The sequence below is a fragment of the Strix aluco genome, chromosome 11 (genome assembly GCF_031877795.1).
Source record: "Strix aluco isolate bStrAlu1 chromosome 11, bStrAlu1.hap1, whole genome shotgun sequence".
Lineage (NCBI taxonomy): Eukaryota > Metazoa > Chordata > Aves > Strigiformes > Strigidae > Strix > Strix aluco.
The window spans coordinates 16542708-16564997 of record NC_133941.1 but is presented as its reverse complement, the minus strand read 5'-3'; the positions used below and the strand labels follow the sequence as shown (position 1 = coordinate 16564997).

The window sequence follows — 22290 nt, the reverse complement described above, 5'->3', positions numbered from 1 at the left end:
CCCCTATTCAGTGGCCATTCCAGCTTGCTGCTCGCTAGCAAACACACGTACTTACACACTCATCTCACAGGCACAGGCTCCAGACACAAAGTCTGTGTGACCTGTGTAGATGCTCCCAAGAACTATGGCACTTTTAACTACTGACACTGAGACCCTCTCTCACTCCAGTTGCTGGCACCTCAGGCCCACTGTGATCCAACTCTAGTTGTAAGTAGTGAGTATTTACTCACACAGGTCTCACCAGTAGTTGGCATTTATTCCTTGCAGTGTGCACACACATGCACAGAGGATTGTGAGATTACACTGAAATGTAGTTAAGAAAATACTTAATAAGAAGATAGGACAGACTCCAGGGATCAGGTGCAGGGTTCAGTCAGACAAGCGTACTGATCAGCCAGTTCTACTGACCAGCAAAGCTTTACTCATGGCCAGTCCCTTTTACAGTGTTTCTGCCTCTTCCCCTCTTTGTTCCTCCCTCCATCACTTCCCTGCCCATTCCTTCATTAATTTGCATAGTTCTACCCTTCCCCCCATCAGAATATCCCAAATCCTCAAGCTCCTCTTTTTCCTCCCATCTTATCAGTTACAAAGTCCAGGTGTCCATTCCCAAAGCCATGTCTGGAGTTTCTTAATGGCCCATCAATTGCCAACTGGAGACTTTTGGTCTTTGGCATTGTCTCCGTTATCCCTTGTCTACCAGCTTTGTGTCTGTCTGTTCTTGTTTATGGCTTCCCCCTTATTATCTCCTTTTACATTGAAAAGGTCACTGATATGATAAATGTAACGAAGAATACACCGTCACCTTCCACATACCCTTACACAAGCTATCCATTAAGAGCTGTGTTTGTAAACCAACAGACCAACTTCAACCTAAATAAAGTGCAGCCTCAACACCTTTGTGCTGTGCTGCGAGCACAAGGCCAGCAGGGAAAGGGCTCAGATGTGCTAGAACAGCCCTTTAAGCTTCACCAACATGGACAGACGTCCAAGGACAGCTGAGCACTTGTTATCCTCCCTGGCTGGAGGAATGCAGAGAGCTGTAATTCCAGTGACATATGGACATATGATAAGCCTAATTGGCGCTAAATGCACCTAAGCAAAAGAGCAAAGGGACGTTCACCAGGATCGTGAAATATATGGTACTTCCTCTAGATACGTATCTTGCCTGTATTTTGTCATTCAGGAGCTGAACTAACCCAGTTTCTCCATTTTGGCTGTTTCAGCAACACCTGGCTATGTCCCACCACCAGCTGCTTTTGATTCTGAAGCCCTGGAGGCTGTACCGTCCCTTAATGCTGCTGGTCCAGTGAGAAAAAGGAATGGTAAAGCAAGTTTAAAACATTTAAGCAAACAGATGTGATGTGGGGTGTTACTGACATATTGCACGGCAGCCACTGCACTTGTGTGTGCATAAAGCACAGAATTCCTGGCAAGGTCTGTGTGGCTTGAAATCTTATCTGATGTTGTATATCCTGTTGTAGCTGAAGTGGAGATGTAAAAATATCCTACTCCAAACAGGTGCTGGATAGTCTATCTCATTGGGAAAGCTGCTTCTTAGCATGTAACAGTGAAAATCCAGGGCTTTCATTGACTGTACCTGCCAAAGTATGTTCTGCAGCAGTAAGTTGTTCTGCCTTTGACGGGTTTGTGTCAGGTACTGAACCTGTGGCTTGAGCTGCCTTGCAAATCCCTGACCTTTAAGTTGTACCTAACTGATCTCTTAGGAACCTTGTCATGATTCTACTGCACAAGGAAATGTTTCCTTCATCCTTTCCCATTGCTAGCTCCCACAAAGAAGAAACAGAACTTGCCTTTCTGTTTTTCAAGCTGAAGTAGATTTGCTTTGTTCTTTCTGTCTCTAGTTCTACTTCTAGTTTAGATTAACATTTCCTGGGAATGTTTCTGCCTTTGAACCAAACTGGACAAAAATTCACATTCCATTCAATGAAAACAACTGGAGGAGGCCACAGATAAGAGAGCCCATTTCTCCTGTGGCAGACCCATTCTGCAGGGACTGGACCTCTCATGTAAGAGTGATTAAGGCAGAAGTTATGACTATGTTCTGCAGACAAGAGGAGGATCCAGCACTTTAGACTCTATTTTGAAGGAACAGAAGTAAGTGCTCAGACTAGTAAACCCAGACCAGACCAAGAGATTTCTGAGCTTAGCTTGTCATGACTACAAAAAAACCCAGTAAGTGCTGTGAGCATGGGTCACAGCCTTGAGAACATACAGTTTTGACACCAACCTTGCTCCTCCTTTATGTGTGCAGCATCTCATTGTAGCTGAGCTAAATGAAATAGATTTACACCCAACAAACAGGGGAAGGCTTCCCTCTCCCCCTCACACCTGGACTCGCAGCTGCCTGATTTCCTGCCCTGTGTTATTACATGGTAGCTATTTTGGTATTTACTTTTTGCTGTTTTAATGTGTTGGCTGCTTAACCAGTGATCAGGCTTCCTGAGTCAGTGCAAGGCAAGTGTTGAGTGTGTGTGGCTGGGAACAGGAGAAAGAGGTAGTGGGAGGAGCAGGACTACCCCAAGTCATTAGATCAGCTCAAGCTCTGTCATAAAATCTAGCCTAAGACTATTCCTCAGAGGAGAGGGAACAAGGAGCTCCTTAGGAGAGACATAACATATCAAATTCACTTTCTAGTCAGATTCCGAGGGTTTGTTTATTATGACATGGAAGACCTTCTCCTGTCTGACTCTGCTCTTCCAAAGATAATGCAATAGAAGATGCAGCTTCACTGGTACTCTTTCATTTGATCTATGGCCTGGCCCCCAGAAATGATCACGGAGATACAAAAGCAGAATTCTCTGATGCTCATCAGCACAGCAGTTTTAAGATGGCAGATGAAAGTGTATGCCAATCTTCGCACTTGTTGGGAACTTCCCTGAGTGCTCCCTTTTCCAGGTTGCTTGTGAAGTTGAATAAAACTTTTTCTGAAGGACTCAATGGCTGATTCAATCTGAAAAGTGCACATTAAGTACTACCCTTTGCTGCTTCTCCTCTAAGAAGATTTCAGTCCAAGAAAGCACTATTCCAGTTCAGTTCCTTAATAGTTTCTGGTGTAAAACCTTGTCAAAGTCTTTTTGGAAATCTAAATCTTTTCTGGTTGATGGATCCCTTTTATCCACATGATACCAACACCCTGGCAGGCTAGTGAGACAAGGTTTTCCTTTGCAGGAGCCCTGCTGATTTTTCCCCAACAGACTGTATGTCCATGTGCTCAGTGATCTTATTTTTTATTGTAGACAACTCTGCCATTTTCCCAGTGATGGAGGACAGACTCACTGGTCTTTAATTCCATGCATTCCCATTATATCCTTTTTTATTAAGAGGAATTACATTGGCAAGTGGTCAGTCTTCTGACACTGTGGACAGCAGTTCTGAAATGTCACATTTGAATTTCTTTGGGGACCTTGTGTGAATGTCACCTGGCCCTGGTGACTTACCGGCTGTCTGTTTGGTCTAGTACATCCTGTGTAATTACTTGAAATCACTGTAGTTTCTTTGATCTCTCTGCTACGTAGTGTGTCAGGTATGAGAATCTCCCTAACATTTCAAGGAATTAATTGAGTTACTCTGCTGTTGGCTTGGCATCCCTGCAAGTCCCTTCTGTAGTTGTGTCTTATCTTCCTTCTCCAGGTTCTCTTCCTTTCTCAATGCTGTGTCTGAGGAAGAAACATTAAATTGTGGTTAAAGTGTTTTTTAAGATGATTTCCCACTCATTTTTGCAATCACTTCATGGTGTTTGAACTACAGTAAGAACAGTGAGACTTGCTTTAATTTCTTACTGTGATTTTATAAAAGAGAAGCTGGTTGTGGGGGAGCCCCAAATGCATTTGACTCTCTTTTGGACCATGATCCTGGCTACGGATGACACACAATCTGTGCATGCTCCATGCCTTCTTGGGGCTGATTAAAGTACAACCTGTGCTGTTTCCCTGGCTGCAAGTGCTGTCTAGTGTTAAGAGCCGTGTAGCCTTTGTTTCTGAAGTTGCTTTTCTCTTTAAGGAAGGAAAAAAAAGACTGATGGCAGCAAAGCTGGCTCTGCAGATCATTCTCAAGCAGATGACACTTCTGAGGGAAACCAGCCTGATACTGAGGTCTCTGAGCTGGAGAAGGTAGGTGTATACCCCTGGGGATTTGCAAGAAAGACAGACTAGGGAAGGTGGCGTAGAAGCACAAGCAAAAGCTTTGAGAGAGGGGTTGTTCATTTCAGAAGTTAATCACAGCCAAGTGGTTCAATTCTGCTTTCTGACACCTGCCTCCCATCTGAATTTTGAAAATTGTCTGCTGCAGAGGCCAGCCACTCTCCAGCAGGCAGTGTGGCTCAGGACAGTGCAAATGTGCAGGATTATCAATGATATGATTAGTTACTCTCTGGTTAAGACTATGGAAGGTTTCTATTTTAAGCCAGTGTCCCATCTCTCAAATTACTGCAGTAATGTGCCATTCCTAGACTCAGGTCAGAAATTATGAGATCAATCTGGAAAATACAAACCCTGGTAAGGACCGTATCTCCTGCTGATTCTAGTCTGCTTCAGCCATGGGTGCTCTTTTTGCAAATTTTCCTGGAGGTATTTAATCAATGTATTCATGGTAAGGCATCTTTAAAATTATCCATTTTCATCACATGCTAAGAACTATTTCCCAAACCTATCAACTAATGAATTACTGGATTTTATTTCTTGCTCTTTTGAATAAGCTCTTACAGTATTGTCATCGTGTCTGGAATGCAAGACCTGTGTTGGCTGAAAGAGAGAAGCCAGGGAAGTGTGCCCAGTTTTGGGCTCAGCATCCTGGGGGCTGGGATCTCATAAGCATCTCGCAGGGCCCCACCTCTACCACTGTTACTAATAAATGTTATTCAGAGCCCATTTTATCAACTTCAGCCAGGCAAATATGCTTCTACTTCCCTGCTATTGTACAGATATGATAGCTGAGTCAGATATGATAACAAAGTCACTTAAGTTACAGGGAATAAGCAAAGTCTCAGATAGTTTTGGGAAGGAATGTATCTAATCTTTCTTACTTAGAGTACTGGTCCCAGACTAGTCCTTAGATGCTGTGCCCTGCCCAGGACAACAGAATACAGAAACCCTGTTGTGAGCCACAGGTAACATACATCAGCTCCTGCTACAGGGTTGTGGAGCAAATCTTTAAGAACTTACAGACTGTCAACCAGAGGCAACAGAACATCCCATAGTTTGCCGTCCTGTTACTTATAAAATGTTTGCCTTTGTCTCTTGTGGTGCTTATGGTGCAAGCCCAGAATGGGTTTCACAGTGGCCACTGATTCACAGAGGAGATAGCAAAGATTATTCCGGTTTCCTAAGTATTTTTTTTTCTCGAAAATTTTTAGTAATTTGTATAGTCCAAAATGAAAATGCTTCTGATCCTATGTGCTTGTCTCTACTAGCTATAGTGAATTCTTTTTAGTCTTTGTTTCAACCTGGCACAAAATACAGAAATCTGTGTGAAAAAAATAGTTTTATTTGAGCTAGAAAGTCATATAGTCTTGCAGGTTGCAACCTTAATTCTGCCATTTACTTTTCAGACTGCTGCTGAGAGAGAGGCAGGAAATCCTCTGGCACAGCTGCAGAGCTATCGCCCGTACTTTCGAGAGTTAGACCTCGAAGTGTTCACTGTACTTCACTGTGGGCTGCTGACAAAGTCTGTCTTGGACACAGAGATGCATACAGAGGTGAATGGAACAGCATAAAACCATGCTGAGAAGGCTTGGTGTAACTGCCTCTCTCCGAGGCCTTGGCCCTTTCTGTTCCATTAAAATGGACAGAAGATTGATGTTAAAATGTGTTGGTCCAGGGCTATGAGCTAGGTACCAGGACAGAATTTGCCCCCAAAGAAACCAAAGTACTTCAAGGCACTGAGATAAAGAGGACTTTGCTGAGAACAACAGACATGTAGTGTAGCAATGTTAAAAACAAAGTCCTATAAATGCTGCAAAAAAGGAAAAAAGGTACAGTATAACATGTATAGACCTAATGAAAAGAAAGGGGCTTTAATATTCAACACTGCTAAGCTGTAGGATGTTAGATACACTAAGAGGCAGCTTGCCTGTTAAAAAGAACCTATGACATAAACTGCATTGCTGTGGATGTGGAAAGCAGAAGTGCTTAATTTTGGTACCCTCTTTGTAGGCAGGCTGAGTCCATCTGGAGTCTAATTTTGTTAGGCTACAGTAAGATTTGTAAAATGTGAGGCCATGGCAGCCTGGAGTACAGCCTGGCCTGCTCCAAGGACAGCTGTCTCTGCATGCAGGTCACACGCCAACTTGAAGACTGTTTGATAAGTCTCTTGGGCTATATGGCATTATTTCAAATTACTTCTTGAGTATTACTCGGTGAATTTTGTGACTCTTTGGGCTTAAAGCTCTTTTTATCCTTAGGAGCTTATTTTCAATGTCAATGTATATAAATCAGTTCTCTCTCAGTAGTTCAGTGTTACTGACATTGCCTTAGTTATGTTCAGGGCACCAGGCTTGCTTCACGCTTTGAGTAACCAGAACCAATGCCCTATACCTAGAGTGGGGGAGACAGAATCATCTACCAAATAAGTCCATGACTGAGGTTAACTAAGCCAGAAGTCATAATCAGAAAAGGAGGGGGTGAACTTGAGCTTCAAAGCACTACAGTTACAGCTGAGTCCTGGGATTGACTGTTCCTGTAATTGCAGGCTCGTGAATTTGTGCAGCTGGGGCCTGCTGAGCTTTGCTTCCTTCTGGATGACCTGTGCTGGAAGCTGGAACATGTGCTGACCCCGGGCTCCACAAGGAGAGTGCCCTTCCCAAAGGCAAGTACAGCAGCAGCCAGTGGGTCTCGACCTGGGCTGAGGCAGAGCGCATCAGTGGCCTCCAGGCCTTTCCTGAGAGAAATGTTCTTCAGATTTTCACCTAACAGTTAAATGGAAGTCCTGACACCCAGCTGTGTGTCAGAGCAGCACTTGCTCTTTCAAAAGAGACTTCTGTGCCACTTCCCTTGCTAAAGCATTTACAACATCTGTTTCTCTGCATGTCTCAGGAAAGGGTATATAACTGAGGGAAAGCCTTGTAGCCTCAAAAGTCGAGTGACCCTTTTCCTAGTCCTCCTTGGGGAGACGGCTCTGCTGTTCACGCAGCAGCTCAGGTGAGGCAGGCCAGGTAGCTGCCGCATCCAACAGAAGCTGCTGCGTCCGTGTTTCAGGTTTTTCTGCAGTCTTTAGAAGAACACCCTGAATACAGTGACCATCCTTGCATTCCTGGCTGATGCCTTCAGGAGGAAAGTAAACATATGTGGCCCACTGCATTAAACTATGAGAAATTCACTCCAGCCTGATGGACTCCATCATATTCCGTGTTTTTCTCTCCTTGTCTTTCTACCTATTTTTAATTCCCATATGCAGAGAATGCCTTCTCTTAGTGTTCGAGTGATTCTATGATTCTATAAAAGAGCTACATGTCATATCAGTTTTATTCTTTTCATTGAATGTTATCCACTTGTCTGAGTTGGTTCTGGTTGTTCAGCAGAAGCCAACTTTCTACTCTGTGACCCTTCCTGACAGAGTGCAGGAATTGCACCGCTCAGAAGCAGTCTAAGAGGTAGTGCTTGATGTGAAGTTATTCCCAAGTAAGGGCGACAAAGTGACTTTAATCTTTTGGTTTTGCTACAGGAAAGAGGCTACAAGGATATTGGCTTTTCCCACCTGTGTCAGAGATCTCCCAAGGAAGTTGCTATGTGTGTGGTCAAGCTACTGAAGCCACTGTGTAATCACATGGAGAACATGCACAACTACTTCCAGGTCAGTGGGCAGCAATTTTGACTCAAAAAAACTGTCAAGTTTTGTCACATCTAAAGCTATTTTTAGTTTTGTTTGTGGGGAAAAAGTGAGTCACTTTGTTTTCTTCAGGTTTTTTAAAAATGGAATTTATGGAAATGGATTCTTGTGCCATTATCTTTCCTTGGAATAGCATTTAATTAATTATTTGTTCTGTATTAAAGGCAGTTCTTATACAAAATCAGGGTGCGGAAGATGAACCAGGAGTGAATATCCAGGAGCACCAACTGATGTCCTCTTGTTACCAACAGCTGTTACTAACTTTTCGCTCCCTGTTTGTCTGGTGAGTTTAAACAAAAAGGTATACAGTCACCTCAATGAGCAAACTCCATTTATTGCTTCCTCTTGTTCCTTCAGTGTTTGTACCCAGCAAATGGCCTGTTGGCTATGCAGAACAACACACTGCAGTGGTTGGAGACTTTTAAGCACTTTTATATTTATGTCAAGCTTCATTGCCTGATCCTGAGCTGAACTAAAACTGTGGGTGATGAAGCATTGACCTGGATAGAAATCAATGTGCTTGTGGGTCAAGACCAGCATAAGTGGCATACTGGCACACCTAGTTGTGCAACTCCCATTCTGCCTAGGGATCTTGGAATTCCTTACCCAGTAAGGCCCCTCATCCTCTGCTAAATTGTCACTGCTGGAATCCTGAGCAATGAAAGAATTTCTTTTGCCAGTGGGAAAGGATGAATGTGTACTTCTTTGATGAAAAGCCTGTGCTGCTGATGCAGTCGAACTGGATTCGTAAATGTCGAACTGAGCCATGCTTGTACAGCCTGGATTTGACCTCTGCATCTGCTAATATAATCCAGGATAGCATCACAGAATTTTTTTTGAAGCCTGATTTAGATCTGTGTGTGGAAAGTATTTTACCTTTGTTGTACTTCAAAACCAGTAGTAATTGTGTAAGAAGCGTATGAGGTCTGAGGTCTGCCTCTCCTGTTGGCCACTACCGGAGTCCCAGGGACCCTGATCCACTCCTGACTACTCCTGGATTTGTCATTTTCTCATTAACCAGTATGAATATTGGTTGTTCCTAAGTCTACCTATCTTGTAAACCGAAGAACCTGGTCTACGTTTTAACCACAGGCAGCTCAAGATCAGTTTTGCTGTTCAGTTTGGATAGAGAGTAACATGATTCTGTTTTGCTGCAGGTCAGGCAGCCATATACTGGGCTGAGCTGTCCAGCCACTTGAGTCCAACAACCAATTACAACTCCTTTTGCATATATTTAGCCAAGCACTCTTATATTACCAATTGTTAATTAACTTGTGTGTTAAAGGTGCGCTTGAGTGTTACCATTATCATGTCCATGTGTTCAGTCTATAGATCTAGAATGCAGATGCATTTGAGCATTTCCAGAATGCATATCCTCACTGAATGATTTCAAAGACACTGGTAGTTCAAAGAATTAATGAAGATCTCTACAGTTTTCCTCCCTGTTAGGCTCCTACCTGTTGTGCAAGAGGTGACCAGCCACTACCACTGCACTTGCACAGCAACTGTCATTATACATCCTCTTCTTTTCAGGTCTGCATAGCATTGTTTTAGTATATATGGACCTTCACTTATGTGAAATGGCCTGTTCCCACCAAGCCAGGTCTGCAATCTAACTGAAAAGTTAGTATTGTGAGTGCACAAGGTTTTCCATTCCCATGCAGTTTTCAGTTTTTTGTGTCCCCTTATAACTTCCATATTGCAGGGCTCTCCTTGTGTGTCCAGCTTCTTTATTTTTCATGTTGCAGAAATATGCCCGGATAGGGTTTTGTGTCTGATACCTCTCTTCCTTCTAGTCTGATGATGAACTGGATTTTTTTTTTTCCCCCCCTCAGGAATGGTTTTTCTCAGCATGAAAATACTGACTTGCTAAGGTCAGCTCTCCAGGTGCTTGCAGACAGGCTAAAGCCAGGAGAGACAGAGTTTCTTCTTCTCGAGGAGCTGATAAGGTAGAATCAGTATTTCCTAAGCTCTGAAAGGGATGAATTTCAAGTAGTTTCCCCTGTTTTGTGTGGGCACTATGGGTAAATGTGTGTTTTGGGAGCTCTCACAGAGACTACACTAGCTTCAAACAGAGCTTTATATTTAATTGAATGGCAGTGCAGTCAATCCTAATGAAAAGGAACTACTGGATTATAAATTATGCATTGATCAATGGATCTCATTTGTTTGTATGCTATTTGAGATGGGGAGATTACTAGGATTCACAGAAGGAATGAGTATGTTCTGGATAGTTAAAATGCTTACAGCAGCACTAGGCAAAAGCAGTATATAAAGATGTGGCTAGACTTAGAGTGACTGGGGCTTGAGAAAAGTTTCTCAGTGACTGAATTTTTATCTACTAGAGGCTGACTACCCCTTCAGAAGGGCACTGCCAGAGATAAAATACTGGGCTAGGGAGACCTTGGATCTGAGGTGGTCTAATACTTCCTTTTTATTTATGTGTTTCTACACTGGTTTTACCTTTCCCTTTCCTGTCATCCCCAGTGAAAGTTTTCACTACCTACTGAATTTCCAGCAGAGTGTTCCCAGCTTCCACTGTGCATTCATCCTCACTCAGCTCCTGATTGCCATCGCTGAGAAACCAATGACTGGCTGGAAGAAAGAGAAAATGGGTAATGTGTGAAGAACCTCTAATCTCAGATTAGTTTTCTTGCTGTGCTTTGCTTTTGTAAATCATGGGTTCTATCTCTGGAGTGCATCTTTTGAGGGAGAAATTTCCCTTTGGTATCCAAGTAATCTCACTGGGCGAACAGTCCTAGCTGTTAGTAAAAGGAACAGCAGTAAATATATTGGAACCTCTTTAGTATTTGTTTTGCTGTGCCTCAGTCACATGCAGGAAGGCAGACTCCAGCTCTCTTAGATGATGTTTTTAAAAATCAGAGCCTGGCGGCTTTAAGAGTTCTAAGAACAAGCCTGCTGTTCAATTTTGGTACCAGTTCAATCACTGATTATGGAGATGATCATAGACTTAATCCAGTGTAGCTTCCTACTGTAAGTACAGATGTCTGTGACAGCTCATCTCCAAAAATTATGGAAATGAACTGCAAATACAGCTGTTACTTCAGGGCATAGAGAGGAAAGCCTATATGTTCTTAACCCCATGCAACAAACATTTTCAATTAAGAGAGCTCTTCACATGGATTAGGACCTGTTCTGTAAGAGGAACAGCATTCAAGCAGATAAGGCATAGACATGTGTGCAGGGAATACACAAGAAAATTAGTTGGTCTCCACTTTCACACACTGAAATCAAGACTCCAGACAGTCACCTCTTAGCCATACCTTGTCAGACTAAGACACTTCTAGAATTTGTCCTTCTCAGATCATAGCCACTCAGAATTGTAAATTCCCTAGTTTGAGATTATTTTACTATTTTAAACAGTCCCACACTGGGAGAACTACCCACTGAGTGTGGCAGGGAATAATCAGTTTTAACTAATAATCTCCTGGTTTTAAACATTTCTGCAAGAGACAGACAGGTTTCTTAGGAGTTTTGATTTAACAAATCTGTTAACTTCAAACTTGCCTGTTCACATTTATTATTGTAGTGCTGTGGCCAAAAAGTAAAGTCACTTGTTACTGGAATTCCATTTCTAGAAATGGATGCCCTAAGGGTTCCATATTGTCTAATTAAAAACAAACAGTTGAACATTGTAGGAGCTACCAAACAAATAGGGTTTAACATAACTTTGTCAGGGAGAAATGGCCAGAGATGGATCACAGTTCTGATGTGAACAGGTATTCCAGACCAGGAACACATCGGGTGTGCATATATTTTATTATCACGATATATGGCCTTGTGGCCTTACTGCTTTTTAGGGGAAATGCATCCTCACCTACCAAAGTTCAGGCATATTGAGGGGTAGCAATATTGTGATATTTCAAAAAGCCATTTGGACACACTGCCTTTATATGGAAGGAAACTGTCTTGGATTCTTCCTTCAGTAAGTTATCCCTTATCTTTTACAGCTTCACTAGCAAAGCAGTTCCTCTGCCAGTCATGGGTGAAGCCCGGTGGAGACCGAGAGAAGGGCAGCCAGTTCAACAGTGAGCTGTATACTGTGCTCTGGTAAGGCTCAAGCCATTGTCTCAAGTGTGCCAAGACACTCCTTTTTTCCTAATAATTACTGTTGCTGCAGAGGAATGACCCCTCTCAATCATAAGCTGTCTGGAAGAGAAGGATCTGGGGATTCTCATTGACAAGCAGCTGAACATGAGCTGGCAGTGTGCCCAGGTGGCCAAGAAAGCCAACAGCATCCTGGCTTGTATTAGAAATAGTGTGACCAGCAGAAGTAGGGAGGTGATAGTCCCCCTGTACTCTGCACTGGTGAGGCCACACCTTCAGTACTGTGTCCAGTTTTGGGCACCTCAATATGAGAGAGATGTTGAGGTGCTGGAGCGGGTGCAGAGGAGGGCAACGAAGCTGGGGAAGGGCCTGGAGAATAAATCCTATGAGGAGTGATTGAAGGAGCTGGGACTGTTCAGTTTGAGGAAGAGAAGGCTAAGGAGAGACCTCATCACTCTCTACAGCTCCCTGAATTGTCCTTACATTGTAGAGAGGTTGGTGCTGGTCTCTTCCCACAGGTGATTAGTGACAGAACAAGAGGGAATGGCTTTAAACTGCAACAGGGGAGGTTCAGACTGGACATCAGGAAAAAATTTTTCACAGAAAGAGTGGTCAGACAGTGGAATAGGCTGCCCAGGGAGGTGGTGGAGTCACCATCCCTGGATGTGTTTAAGGGTCGTTTGGATGAGATGTTGGGGGATATGGTGTAGGGGAGAACTTTGTAGAGTAGGGCTGATGGTTGGACTTGATGATCCCAAGGGTCTTTTCCAACCTGAATGATTCTATGATAACCCTCATACTTACACAGTTTGGCCTAAAGCACAGTTTCTACAGCACTGAAAGGCAGTGAGTGGTAGGAAGAATTGTTAGCCATTGGCCACAGAAGCATGTTTGGACCTCATGTTTGCTAGACTATAGCTTGTCAGTATACATCAGCACATCTATACATGTATGTGTGCATACCTGCACATATAAGTGTGGATCTGGACCAAAGTGGCTGTTTTTTTCACTAAACTGAAAGAGACTTTCACTAAACTGAGACTCTCACTAAAGTCAAGGAGAGCAGGACTGCGTATTGGGTGAAACACAATGACAGACTCCTGGGATGGTTGAGGTTGGAAGGGACCTTGGGAGGTCACCTTGTTCCAGCCACCCTGCTCCAGTGTCCAGTCAGTTTTCAATCCACCTCACTGTGCTCATCCAGCCCATCAACAGCTACTTTTACAGGAGACAGTGTTGAAAGCCTTACGAGTCAAGGTAAAAAATATCCACTACTCTCCCCTCATCTACAAGACAGAGTCATTTCATCAAAGGTTACCAGGCTGCTCAGACATTACTTCCCCTTGCTGAATCCATGCTGACTACTCTTAATCACCTTCTTGTCCTTCATGTGCTTGGAAGTGTTTCCAGGATAGTTATTCCACCATCTTCCCATGGATCAAGGTGCAGCTGACTGGCCTGTAGTTCTCTGGGTCTTTCCTCCTGCCTATCTTGAAGACAGGAGTGCCCTTTGCTTTCCTCCAGCCCCAGGCACCTCTCCCAACCACCATCGTCATTCAAAGATAATTGAGAGTAGCCTCACAATGACATCAGCCACCTCCCTCAGCACTCAGAGCCTGTGGACATATGTGTGTCCAGTTTGCTTAGCTATTTCCTAACCTGATCCTCTTCTACAAGTCTTCCTTGCTGCAGACTTACCCCTGCTCTGAGGCATGGGACTTCTGGAGGCCAGTTTTGCTAGTAAAGACTGAGGTGATGAAGGCATTCAGTCCCTTACCACATACATCAGCCTTCTCCATGTCCTGTGTCACCAGGCCCCTGCCCCATTCAGCAGTGGACCCACATTTTCCCTGGTCTTCCATTTGCTACTTATGTACTTAAAGAAGCCCTTCTTATTGCCCTTGACACCCCTCGCCGTAGTCAACAGCTTCAACTCCAGGAGGGCTTTGGCGTTCCTAACTACGTCTCTGCAGGCCTGGACAGTGTCTCTATATTCCTCCCAGGTTACCTGTCTCTGCTGCCATCTTCTATATACTCCCTTTTTGTGTCTGAGTTTTGCCAGGAGCTCCTTGTTCATCTATGCAGGCCTCCTGGCATTTTTGTTTGACTTTCTGCTCTTTGGGGTGGACTGTTCTTGAGCTTGGAGGAGGTGATCCTTGAATATCAGCCAGCTTTCTTGGACCTTTCTTCCCTCTAGGCCCTTGCCCCATGGCAAGAAGGTCCGTGAAGAGGCCAAAGTCTGCCCTCCTTAAGTCTGGGGTTATGATCTTGCTGTTTGTCCTGCTCCCTCCTCTCAGGATCCTGAACTCCACCATCTCATGGTCACTGCAGCCAAGGCTGCCTTCGACCTTCCCATCCCCAGAGCCCTTCCTTGTTTTGAAGTGTGAGGTTCAGCAGAGCACCTCTCCTCATCAGCTGCTCTGTCACTTGTTTCAGGAAGTTGTCATCGATGCTCTCCAGGAACCTCCTGAATTACTTGTGCCCTGCTGTGCTGGCCTTCCAGCAGGTATCATGGTGGTTAGTCCCCCATGAGGACCAGGGCTTGCAAACATGGGGCTACTTCTAGCTGTCTGTAGAAGACTTGATTTGCTTATTCCTGATCCAGGTGGCCTATAGCAGACACCCACTACAAAGTCACCCATATTGGTTGCCTCTTTCATCCTTACCTGTAAGCTCTCAGCTGGCTCATCACCCCCCCTCAGGCAGAGCTCCATGCATTCCAGCCGTTCTCTCACATAAAGGGCAACTCCATCTCCTTTTCGCTGCCTGTTCTTCCTAAATACAAAAGTGAGGAAACATTAAATCCAGGTTTGTTTCAGATCATGGTAGCTTTTAATGACGTTACTGTGACAGTTTGAAGTATTGCTTCAGATTTCCTACATATGATTGCCTTTGGCATAAGAATGAGCTTGGCAATTTCAGGCCACGTGTTGCAGGTAGGGCAGTGTTCAAGAACTTGCTGTGTAATTCTGCATAATATTTACTGATGAACTAATGGTTCCAAAATGATTTTGGATTTAGTGTCTACCTGGAGCACACAGACAACATCTTGAAATCTATAGAAGAAATCTCCAGTGTTGGTGTTCCTGAACTGATCAACTCTGCCAAAGATGGATGTTCTTCTACTTATCCTACGCTAAGCAGGTAATTATATCAATAGAGACTTTGAATTTCATAAGATACACAATGGCAACTTCTGCTTTTTAATACTAATTTTCTTATTTTGTGGTCTATTATGGTTTCAAGTTAGTACTGCTGTGGATTACTCTAGGCATTTGTAAACATTCTTTTGGCAGTACACAACAGGTTAATACATGGTTAGCTTTATGTCAAGGTGGAATGGCCTTGTGCATTAACACAATGTTGAATTTATTATTTGTGAGCCATTTTAATCGGAGACTGAACTGCTGTCTGTCGTCAGGTACGTTGCCTCTTTCGGTGCTCCTGTGGTGGTATAAAGCACTCTAAAAGTCAGCCTCAGAGGCCTGGGGTGGCTGTAGGCAATCCTGGGCTGGCATGCTGTGTGCAAAAGGACACTCGGGTGTTTCTACTCCTACCACAGGAATTTGGAAGCACAGTTTACACAGGGGTGGCCAAAGTTCCTGCACTTTGGAACTACCAAAATCATGTTACGCTGACAGCTGCAAACCTTTTGCTGTGTATCCCCCAGCGCTATGAAGAAGTGGGTGGTGTCTGTGTGTGGTTCCCACTGGGGAAGTGGTAGTGACTTCCCAGGATTCTCCATCTGTCTGGGCAATGAGGCTGAGCTAGACGTGCTTATGAGTCCTAGGGTTGATCTTCTGCGATTTCCTAGGGAGGAGGATGCCCAGCTGGGTAACTGTCAAGTTTTCCATATTGTTCTGTGGACAGGAAGCCTATCTAGATGCTCAGAGGTGGCTTTTAGCTTTGCTCTCACTTTCTCCACAGGCAGACATTCCCGGTTTTCTTCAGAGTAATGATGGCTCAGCTAGAGAGTTCAGTGAAAAGCATCCCAGCTGGGAAACCATCAGACTCAAGTGAGGTAGGAAAATAAATGCACTGGACTCTTTGAGGGGAAGAAGACATAAGTTAAACTGTACAATACAATAAAGACGTATAAATTGGAAAGGAATCTACTTCTGAACTTTGTCTAGGAAATGCAGGCAGACAGCTTCATTCATCAGGCAAAACTGTTATATAGGGTAACATATAAGTAGCATCCTTTTCTTCTGGTTTGTTCCATGTCAAAAATCCAGTAAATCCATCAGAAGCTATAACCAGAAAACAGGTAGTAATCAGCAAAATACTAAGCTGTGCAGTTGGTCTGCATGCCTGTGTGGGAGCACAAAATTATTTTGGAACCAAGAGCTGCTCTGAGAGCAAGGAATTGTGTTAACTCTTGGCATTCTAAGCCATGTGAGCACTGATGAGGCCATTAAGTGGTTTTGCTGTGATAAATCTGCCTGTGGTGAAGCTTTGTTCCTCTGTCTTCAACAACAGCAATGCTTTGGGTACAGCAAATGCTGAGAGAGCATCCAGCAAGGTGAGAGGAAATACATCATCGTGGGTTATTGACCCCTTTTGTCCCATTAGGTGCAACTGGAGAAGCTGCTGCGGTGGAACATTGCTGTGAGGATTTTCCATATCCTCGTTAACTTGGTCAAGGTGAGGGTCTGGCTGTTTTTCTGACTTTACCTTCAGATTCCCAGCAAAGTCCAGTGTACCCAGGTTCATGAGCACAAGGGAAAAATGTGAAGTATGGCTGACTAGTGGAACAACCTGGAGGTGGTAAATAAAGCTAGTTATAATCTGTGTGCAAGGGTTTCCACTTAACTTTCACTTCAATACTACTTAATTCTTACAGCCTGCACATCTTACTAACATAGTTTTCGCACAAACAGTAAGTCTGCACAAAGACCGGATGATGTAAGGAAGTGCAGAAAAAAAGGCTGAACAAACACCCCAGTTCCCTAGTACAGCGTTTTGTGTCTGACAGTACGCTGCCAGCTGTGGAAGAGGCAGATGGGAGAAACCCTCTTTCAGGTAGATCTGGAATAACATCTGACAGAAGGAAACATTCTGATGTACTTGGCTGAAGGCAGGCTAATACTCTGAACAGGATGCTTGGATTCAGTGCTTATCTGATAGCGCTCAGCTTCACTTGCTCTTCTGGTAACATACAATCTTCCTTTGAATCCTGCTGACAATTCATGTCATCCTGTGGTGATGAACTCCAGAGGGCAGCCCCACTGCATGAAATATGCCCTTCCATCAGTTTTGGTGTTGGTACATTCAGTGTCATGTGATGTACACTCAGTCAGTGATGGTGTTTTGGGCAGAAGGTGATGGGTACAGCTGCACTTTTCTCCTTGCTTAGGCTGATCATTACTGTTTGCTTTTATCATATCCCAAGTGATGATTGGCAAGTTCAGCTTATGAGCTCTGGTGAATTGAGCTGGATTCTTCTATGCAGCAGCCTTCACTGGAGCCCTACCTGTGCTCCAGATGCTTTTTGAGAGCATAAAGGGTAGAGCTGGACCAGCTAGTGCTGTTTTGCAATCCATAGCAGCATCAGGGTACCTTCACAGCTCTCACTCACATCTGTGTGCTATGCCAGTTAAAATGTTCACTAATTATTTATAGAATTGGTCACTGGCAAAAACATATAGGCAAATGTGTACCAGAAGAAAGCCTTCAAGAGAGCTGAGACCATCTGTTCCATTTCTTTGTTTGCTGTTGGACCACAGCTGTGTGTGACCTCCGCAGTGATGCCTGGTGTCTTTTGCCAGCTGGCACTGTTAATGTAATAGCTTCATTATTTCCTCCAAAATACATTATTATGCACATCTCAGTTTTTACTTCGTCCATTATGTGGTTACTTGCCCATCAGCTGGACTTGGGTCTCTTGGGTCCCAAATTATTAGGAACTTCAGACTTGTTGAGATAATTTTGTGCCATCTGCAAAAGGTGCACCTAGATCAGCACATAACCATCCTGCCAAGTACTTCCTTCCACCTGACAGCCACTACTTCCTACGCGCTTATGCAGTGTTCCCTGTTGAAACTTGAGAATGGATGTTGCCTTAGAACAGGTTTTGCACTTTAATGAAGGGTATATAATGAAGGGCTACCTTTAATTGGCTGCTATGCTTACATTGTTTCCTTTAGACTTGTGGACTGATCTGGCTCTTTTTTTCTCTCGCCCAAGCAGGTATTTGACAGCAGGCCTGTACTCAGCATCTGCCTGAAGGTAAGCAAGAATTCAGAATAACCAGAGAGAGCAGTTTACCAGCTTTCTTGAATCATTGCCTCCAGTGGAGTAGAGTGGTTACTGAATTCTCTGGAAGAAGCAGATACTGTTTCTTATACCTTTAACTGTGTTCCACTAATCCTCATTTTACAGCTCGACCACAGTGAAGTTACTGCAATGGGCATTACTGACTTTAGACCCTTCCCCCTCTCTCCTTTCCCTGTGGTACTCCAAATGAGAGGAAACATCACAGCAGACAGGTCTCCCTTGGAGCCCCAAAAGATCATGTGTTCCTCTGCAACTCTCCCTTTTCTGACAAGGACTCTATATATGAATAGTGATTCAGTTCAGTTTTATTCCCAGTTTGCTAGTGAATAAAACCAGGGATGTGTACAATGATGAGACCTTGTCCTTCTAGCCTCTTTGCAGTGATTAAAGTGGGACCTTTTACTGGTCCTGTATATTCCAATACAGCCTTCACATGAATACAGTCTTTTACTAAGTGAGAACAGTGTCTGGAGTAGCTTGAAAGAATGTATCATTATCTTATCTGACTGTGTGATGGTTCTTTGAAAAGGAATTTAAATTTGTCTTTGGATATATTTATTATTCTCTTATAGTTCGGCCGTCTCTTTGTAGAAGCGTTTCTGAAGCTTGCCATGCCTCTCCTGGACTACAGCTTTAAAAAGCACAGGGTAAGCCTTTTGGAGACAGAGCTGTCTGGAACCAGTTGGGAAGCATGACAGATGCTTGCTAGAAGGAGATTCCTGTCTCTGGTCACGTGTTGGCATGACGCTTGTGACACTTCATGACAGACATGTCTAATGTCTCCAGCTGTGCTTTGCCCTGTTTACTTGCCCCTCCAGTGCTCTCTCAGCAAAGAGATCACTGTTTCCCAACTTGCTGTCACTCTTCTGGTTGGATGGCTTCACTGTTAGCAAAAAGAAGCCCTTTCAACTTCCATCTCCTTCGAAAGTTATTACCACAAAGGTGTCACTCAGAGGAGGAAGCTCACGTGAGCAGTCACGTTGGTGAGGGCTTGTGGTCCAGAGGGACAGTGACACTGATGTCTCTGCAGTAATTCTTGGAGCTCTGAGCAGGACAACGTGCATGAGTGCAGATGGACAGGCCAACCTTGCTGCACTACACGACAAGCAAGAACAGTTCACTTACTCCCCCTGTTTTGTTGCAAGACAATCCAGCTTTGTCAGTGAGACTCATTCTTTGGCTTAATCTTCACAATTTGTCTCTCTGATAGATAACTCCTTTCTATTGCAAATGTAGGATCTGTTCTCATGGATGTTTGAGGGAATGAGGTTATCAAACAGGTATCTAGTCATTGCCACTGGACAATAGAAAGTGCCACGGAATTTGGTCAATAGAGAGGATTGATATCCAGAGTTTGTGTTGGATGCACTTCAAACACCACAATCTAGCAGTATGTTTTATACCTTTCCTCTGGTTCCCCTATTTCAGAAGGTTGTACTCAAGGCAAGATGTGACAAGGTCGTCTTGATTTTAATTGCCCCACTTTTACTGATACGCGTTCATTCAAAACTCTGATTCAAAATCAGTTTCAGTTCAAAGTGCTTGGTCTTATGACATGTGGTCATACTTTTATTACCAGTTACTTGACTTAGAATGCACAGTGCAAGACTCCTCTGGCTTCATCCTGTTCATCTGATGTTTCCTGCATATGTGCATCATATCTCCATCCCATAACCCTCTGAAAGGATTGCTAGGACTGATACTGTTTCATTATTCTTGTTTCCCTTATGGAAAAGTCCTTTGAGAATGATTTGCTGGTTTACTTCTTTATTGCAGGATGATGTGCAGAGTTTGCTGAAAACCTTGCAGCTGAGTACCAGACAACTTCATCACATGTGTGGCCATTCCAAGGTAAGATAAGTTCTAATTGCAGCACAAATTCCTGTCCTAAGGTCGATTTATTTCCCTTCCACTGCTTTTCCAGGGCATAGGCAGGTTCTACTTGCAGGCTTCCAATAGTGTCTGTACAAGCAAAAACTCCGAGAGGAGGAGAAACAGCCTTGGTTAATGGCCTGAAATTGAAGTATTTGGTCTGGAAGTGGCTGACTTGGATGTCAGATGAGGCTAGCATACTCTTTTGGGACAGAGGTTCTTGACATCTTTGATTGTTGGTATCTGTAAGGGAGTGTTTCTGAGGACACAAGCTAAGACCTTAGAGACCTTGCGTATAAAGTATAGCTGCTGGATGGATAACATGGGAAAGAAGCTTTGGCAAAGATCAACGGCCTTGTGAGTCAGAAGAGTCGGCCACAGGAGGTGGACAAGAGGAAAACCTTACTCTAAGTCCTCTTGAGGTGCCTTTTTGGCATTGTTATGTTGATAGTAGGGAAGAGGGAAAAGGGAGGGGAGGAAGGTGGTAAAACGCAACCAGTCTGCCAGTCTCTCTGCAGGAGACTTGGGGTGGGAAGGAAGGAGAGGATTAGCACCCTGCTTACAGCATGGAGAGCTGGTGCTTGTCGCAAGAGAGAATCACATGGGAGAAGGCAGTTAGAAAGAACTTCATGTGTGCTGCTTTGTTTCTGTTAGACGCCTAAGAGGTTAAAGAACACATGTCTGAGAAGGGCGCTTTACCAAAGTAGTTGAAGGGAGAAAGCCAGCTATTAGCATGGCTCCTCAAGATAGATTTGCTACACATGTAGTCCAGAGCTGGCATCAGGAGCATAAAAGCCTAGCTGGAGATCAGAACATGCCACTGCAGCTATCGGCATAGGGGAGAATTGGCACAGACCCTGCTAAAAAGTCCTTCTTGTGTTTGAAAGTGAAATCCTCATGCCTGCTTTAAGTCACAGTTCACCTTGTAAACAGGATAGCATTACTGCAGCTTGCAATCTCTTGTCTGTCTTTGCACCTGACTGGCATTTTCAAGCGCTGTGTCCCCTGGTCCCTGTTAGCATATAACTGCAGTTAGTGAACACCTGTGTTTTACCACTGCTCTTGTATCTTGCAATCTGATTAGGTCTCTGTGCCAAATTGTTTCTGCAAGAATGAGAAGGCAGCAGCTGAATCTAGGCAAATAAATGTATGCAGTGAACGCTCCATGCCTGTTTGAAGAGGAGTTGACACCAACATTTGTTAAACCAGTCTTGATTTCACTTTCATACGAAACTAGTAGATGCTCACTGACGTACCATGCGGTGTTACCTAAGATTTGCTACTCTCCCTCAATAATGAGTGTCTTTAAAGAACATTACACAGCAGCAATCAGATTCACCTATAACTTCCCAAGTATTTGTTGTTTACTCTTCCACACCAAGCCTCTCTCCTGTTTACATATCTAATGCTGGACATAAGGACAGTTTCTGGAGACAGATTTTTGCAAATGCCATGGTACTTTGCTGAGTCTCCAAACTGCCTGTGGACAGTTGGGCAGGTTCCAAGACCCAGGGAGCACCATGATTGTTGATTGTGTCATTAGCGAGGTTTTCCCTGATTTGGTTCTGATTAGTGCTGCTGATGGCTGGGCCCTGCCTGTCACACAGGCTGGAGAACAGATTGCTCTTCATACTCAGTTACACATTCCCTGTTGGCAGAACACGAAGCAAAGCAGTGTCCCTCTTCCCAGGCATGTTGAACTCTTCCAAGAAATGAAGCTGCTCTGATTTCAGAGTATAGCTAATGAGAGCATCTTAATGCAAGCAGGTTACAAAGTTTTCTCGTGAAAGAGGAAAATACTTATGCACAAAATAATTGTTTATGGCTCTTGGCAACTTGTCTGGTTTAGCAGTGACTTTGTTCTGTACTGCAGATCCAAGCCTAGCAGGAACCGATGCTCACCTGGAGCTAAATCTCACACAATACCTGGCATAGCTGCCCTTCCTCAGCTGGGTTTTGCTTACAGCAACTCCATCTGTTCCCTCCTGTCCTAGTTCTCCGAAAGCCAGAGCCTCTTTGGTCTGGAGAGGTTGGCTTTGGAGTTTATAGTGCACACACATTCCATGTAGCTAGTGTAAAGGAATTGCATCAGGCACTGAGCAAGAAAAGATTGTCATTGCAGTGGTTTATTCAACACCTTTCTCATTCTTTCTTCTCTGTGCTTGGGAATTCAGCAATTTCCTGACATGAAACTCCCTCCAGTATTACTATGCAGCTTGTGGCTATCAGCAA

The 22290-nt window shown here is 43.9% G+C and overlaps 1 protein-coding gene across 1 annotated transcript in view; it reads left to right on the top strand.

Annotated features, from left to right (window-relative positions):
* The window catches only part of FANCD2 (FA complementation group D2), a 54965-nt gene that overhangs the window by 31015 nt on the left and 1660 nt on the right, over window positions 1-22290 (top strand). The window contains exons 27-41 of the mRNA XM_074835811.1: window positions 1224-1322; window positions 4021-4130; window positions 5567-5713; window positions 6706-6822; window positions 7678-7806; window positions 8007-8125; window positions 9678-9791; window positions 10330-10457; window positions 11814-11913; window positions 14932-15054; window positions 15838-15931; window positions 16483-16554; window positions 18100-18138; window positions 18759-18833; window positions 19963-20037. Coding sequence (XP_074691912.1) covers window positions 1224-1322; window positions 4021-4130; window positions 5567-5713; window positions 6706-6822; window positions 7678-7806; window positions 8007-8125; window positions 9678-9791; window positions 10330-10457; window positions 11814-11913; window positions 14932-15054; window positions 15838-15931; window positions 16483-16554; window positions 18100-18138; window positions 18759-18833; window positions 19963-20037 — 1541 coding nt within the window. The remainder of the gene's footprint in view (window positions 1-1223; window positions 1323-4020; window positions 4131-5566; window positions 5714-6705; window positions 6823-7677; window positions 7807-8006; window positions 8126-9677; window positions 9792-10329; window positions 10458-11813; window positions 11914-14931; window positions 15055-15837; window positions 15932-16482; window positions 16555-18099; window positions 18139-18758; window positions 18834-19962; window positions 20038-22290) is intronic.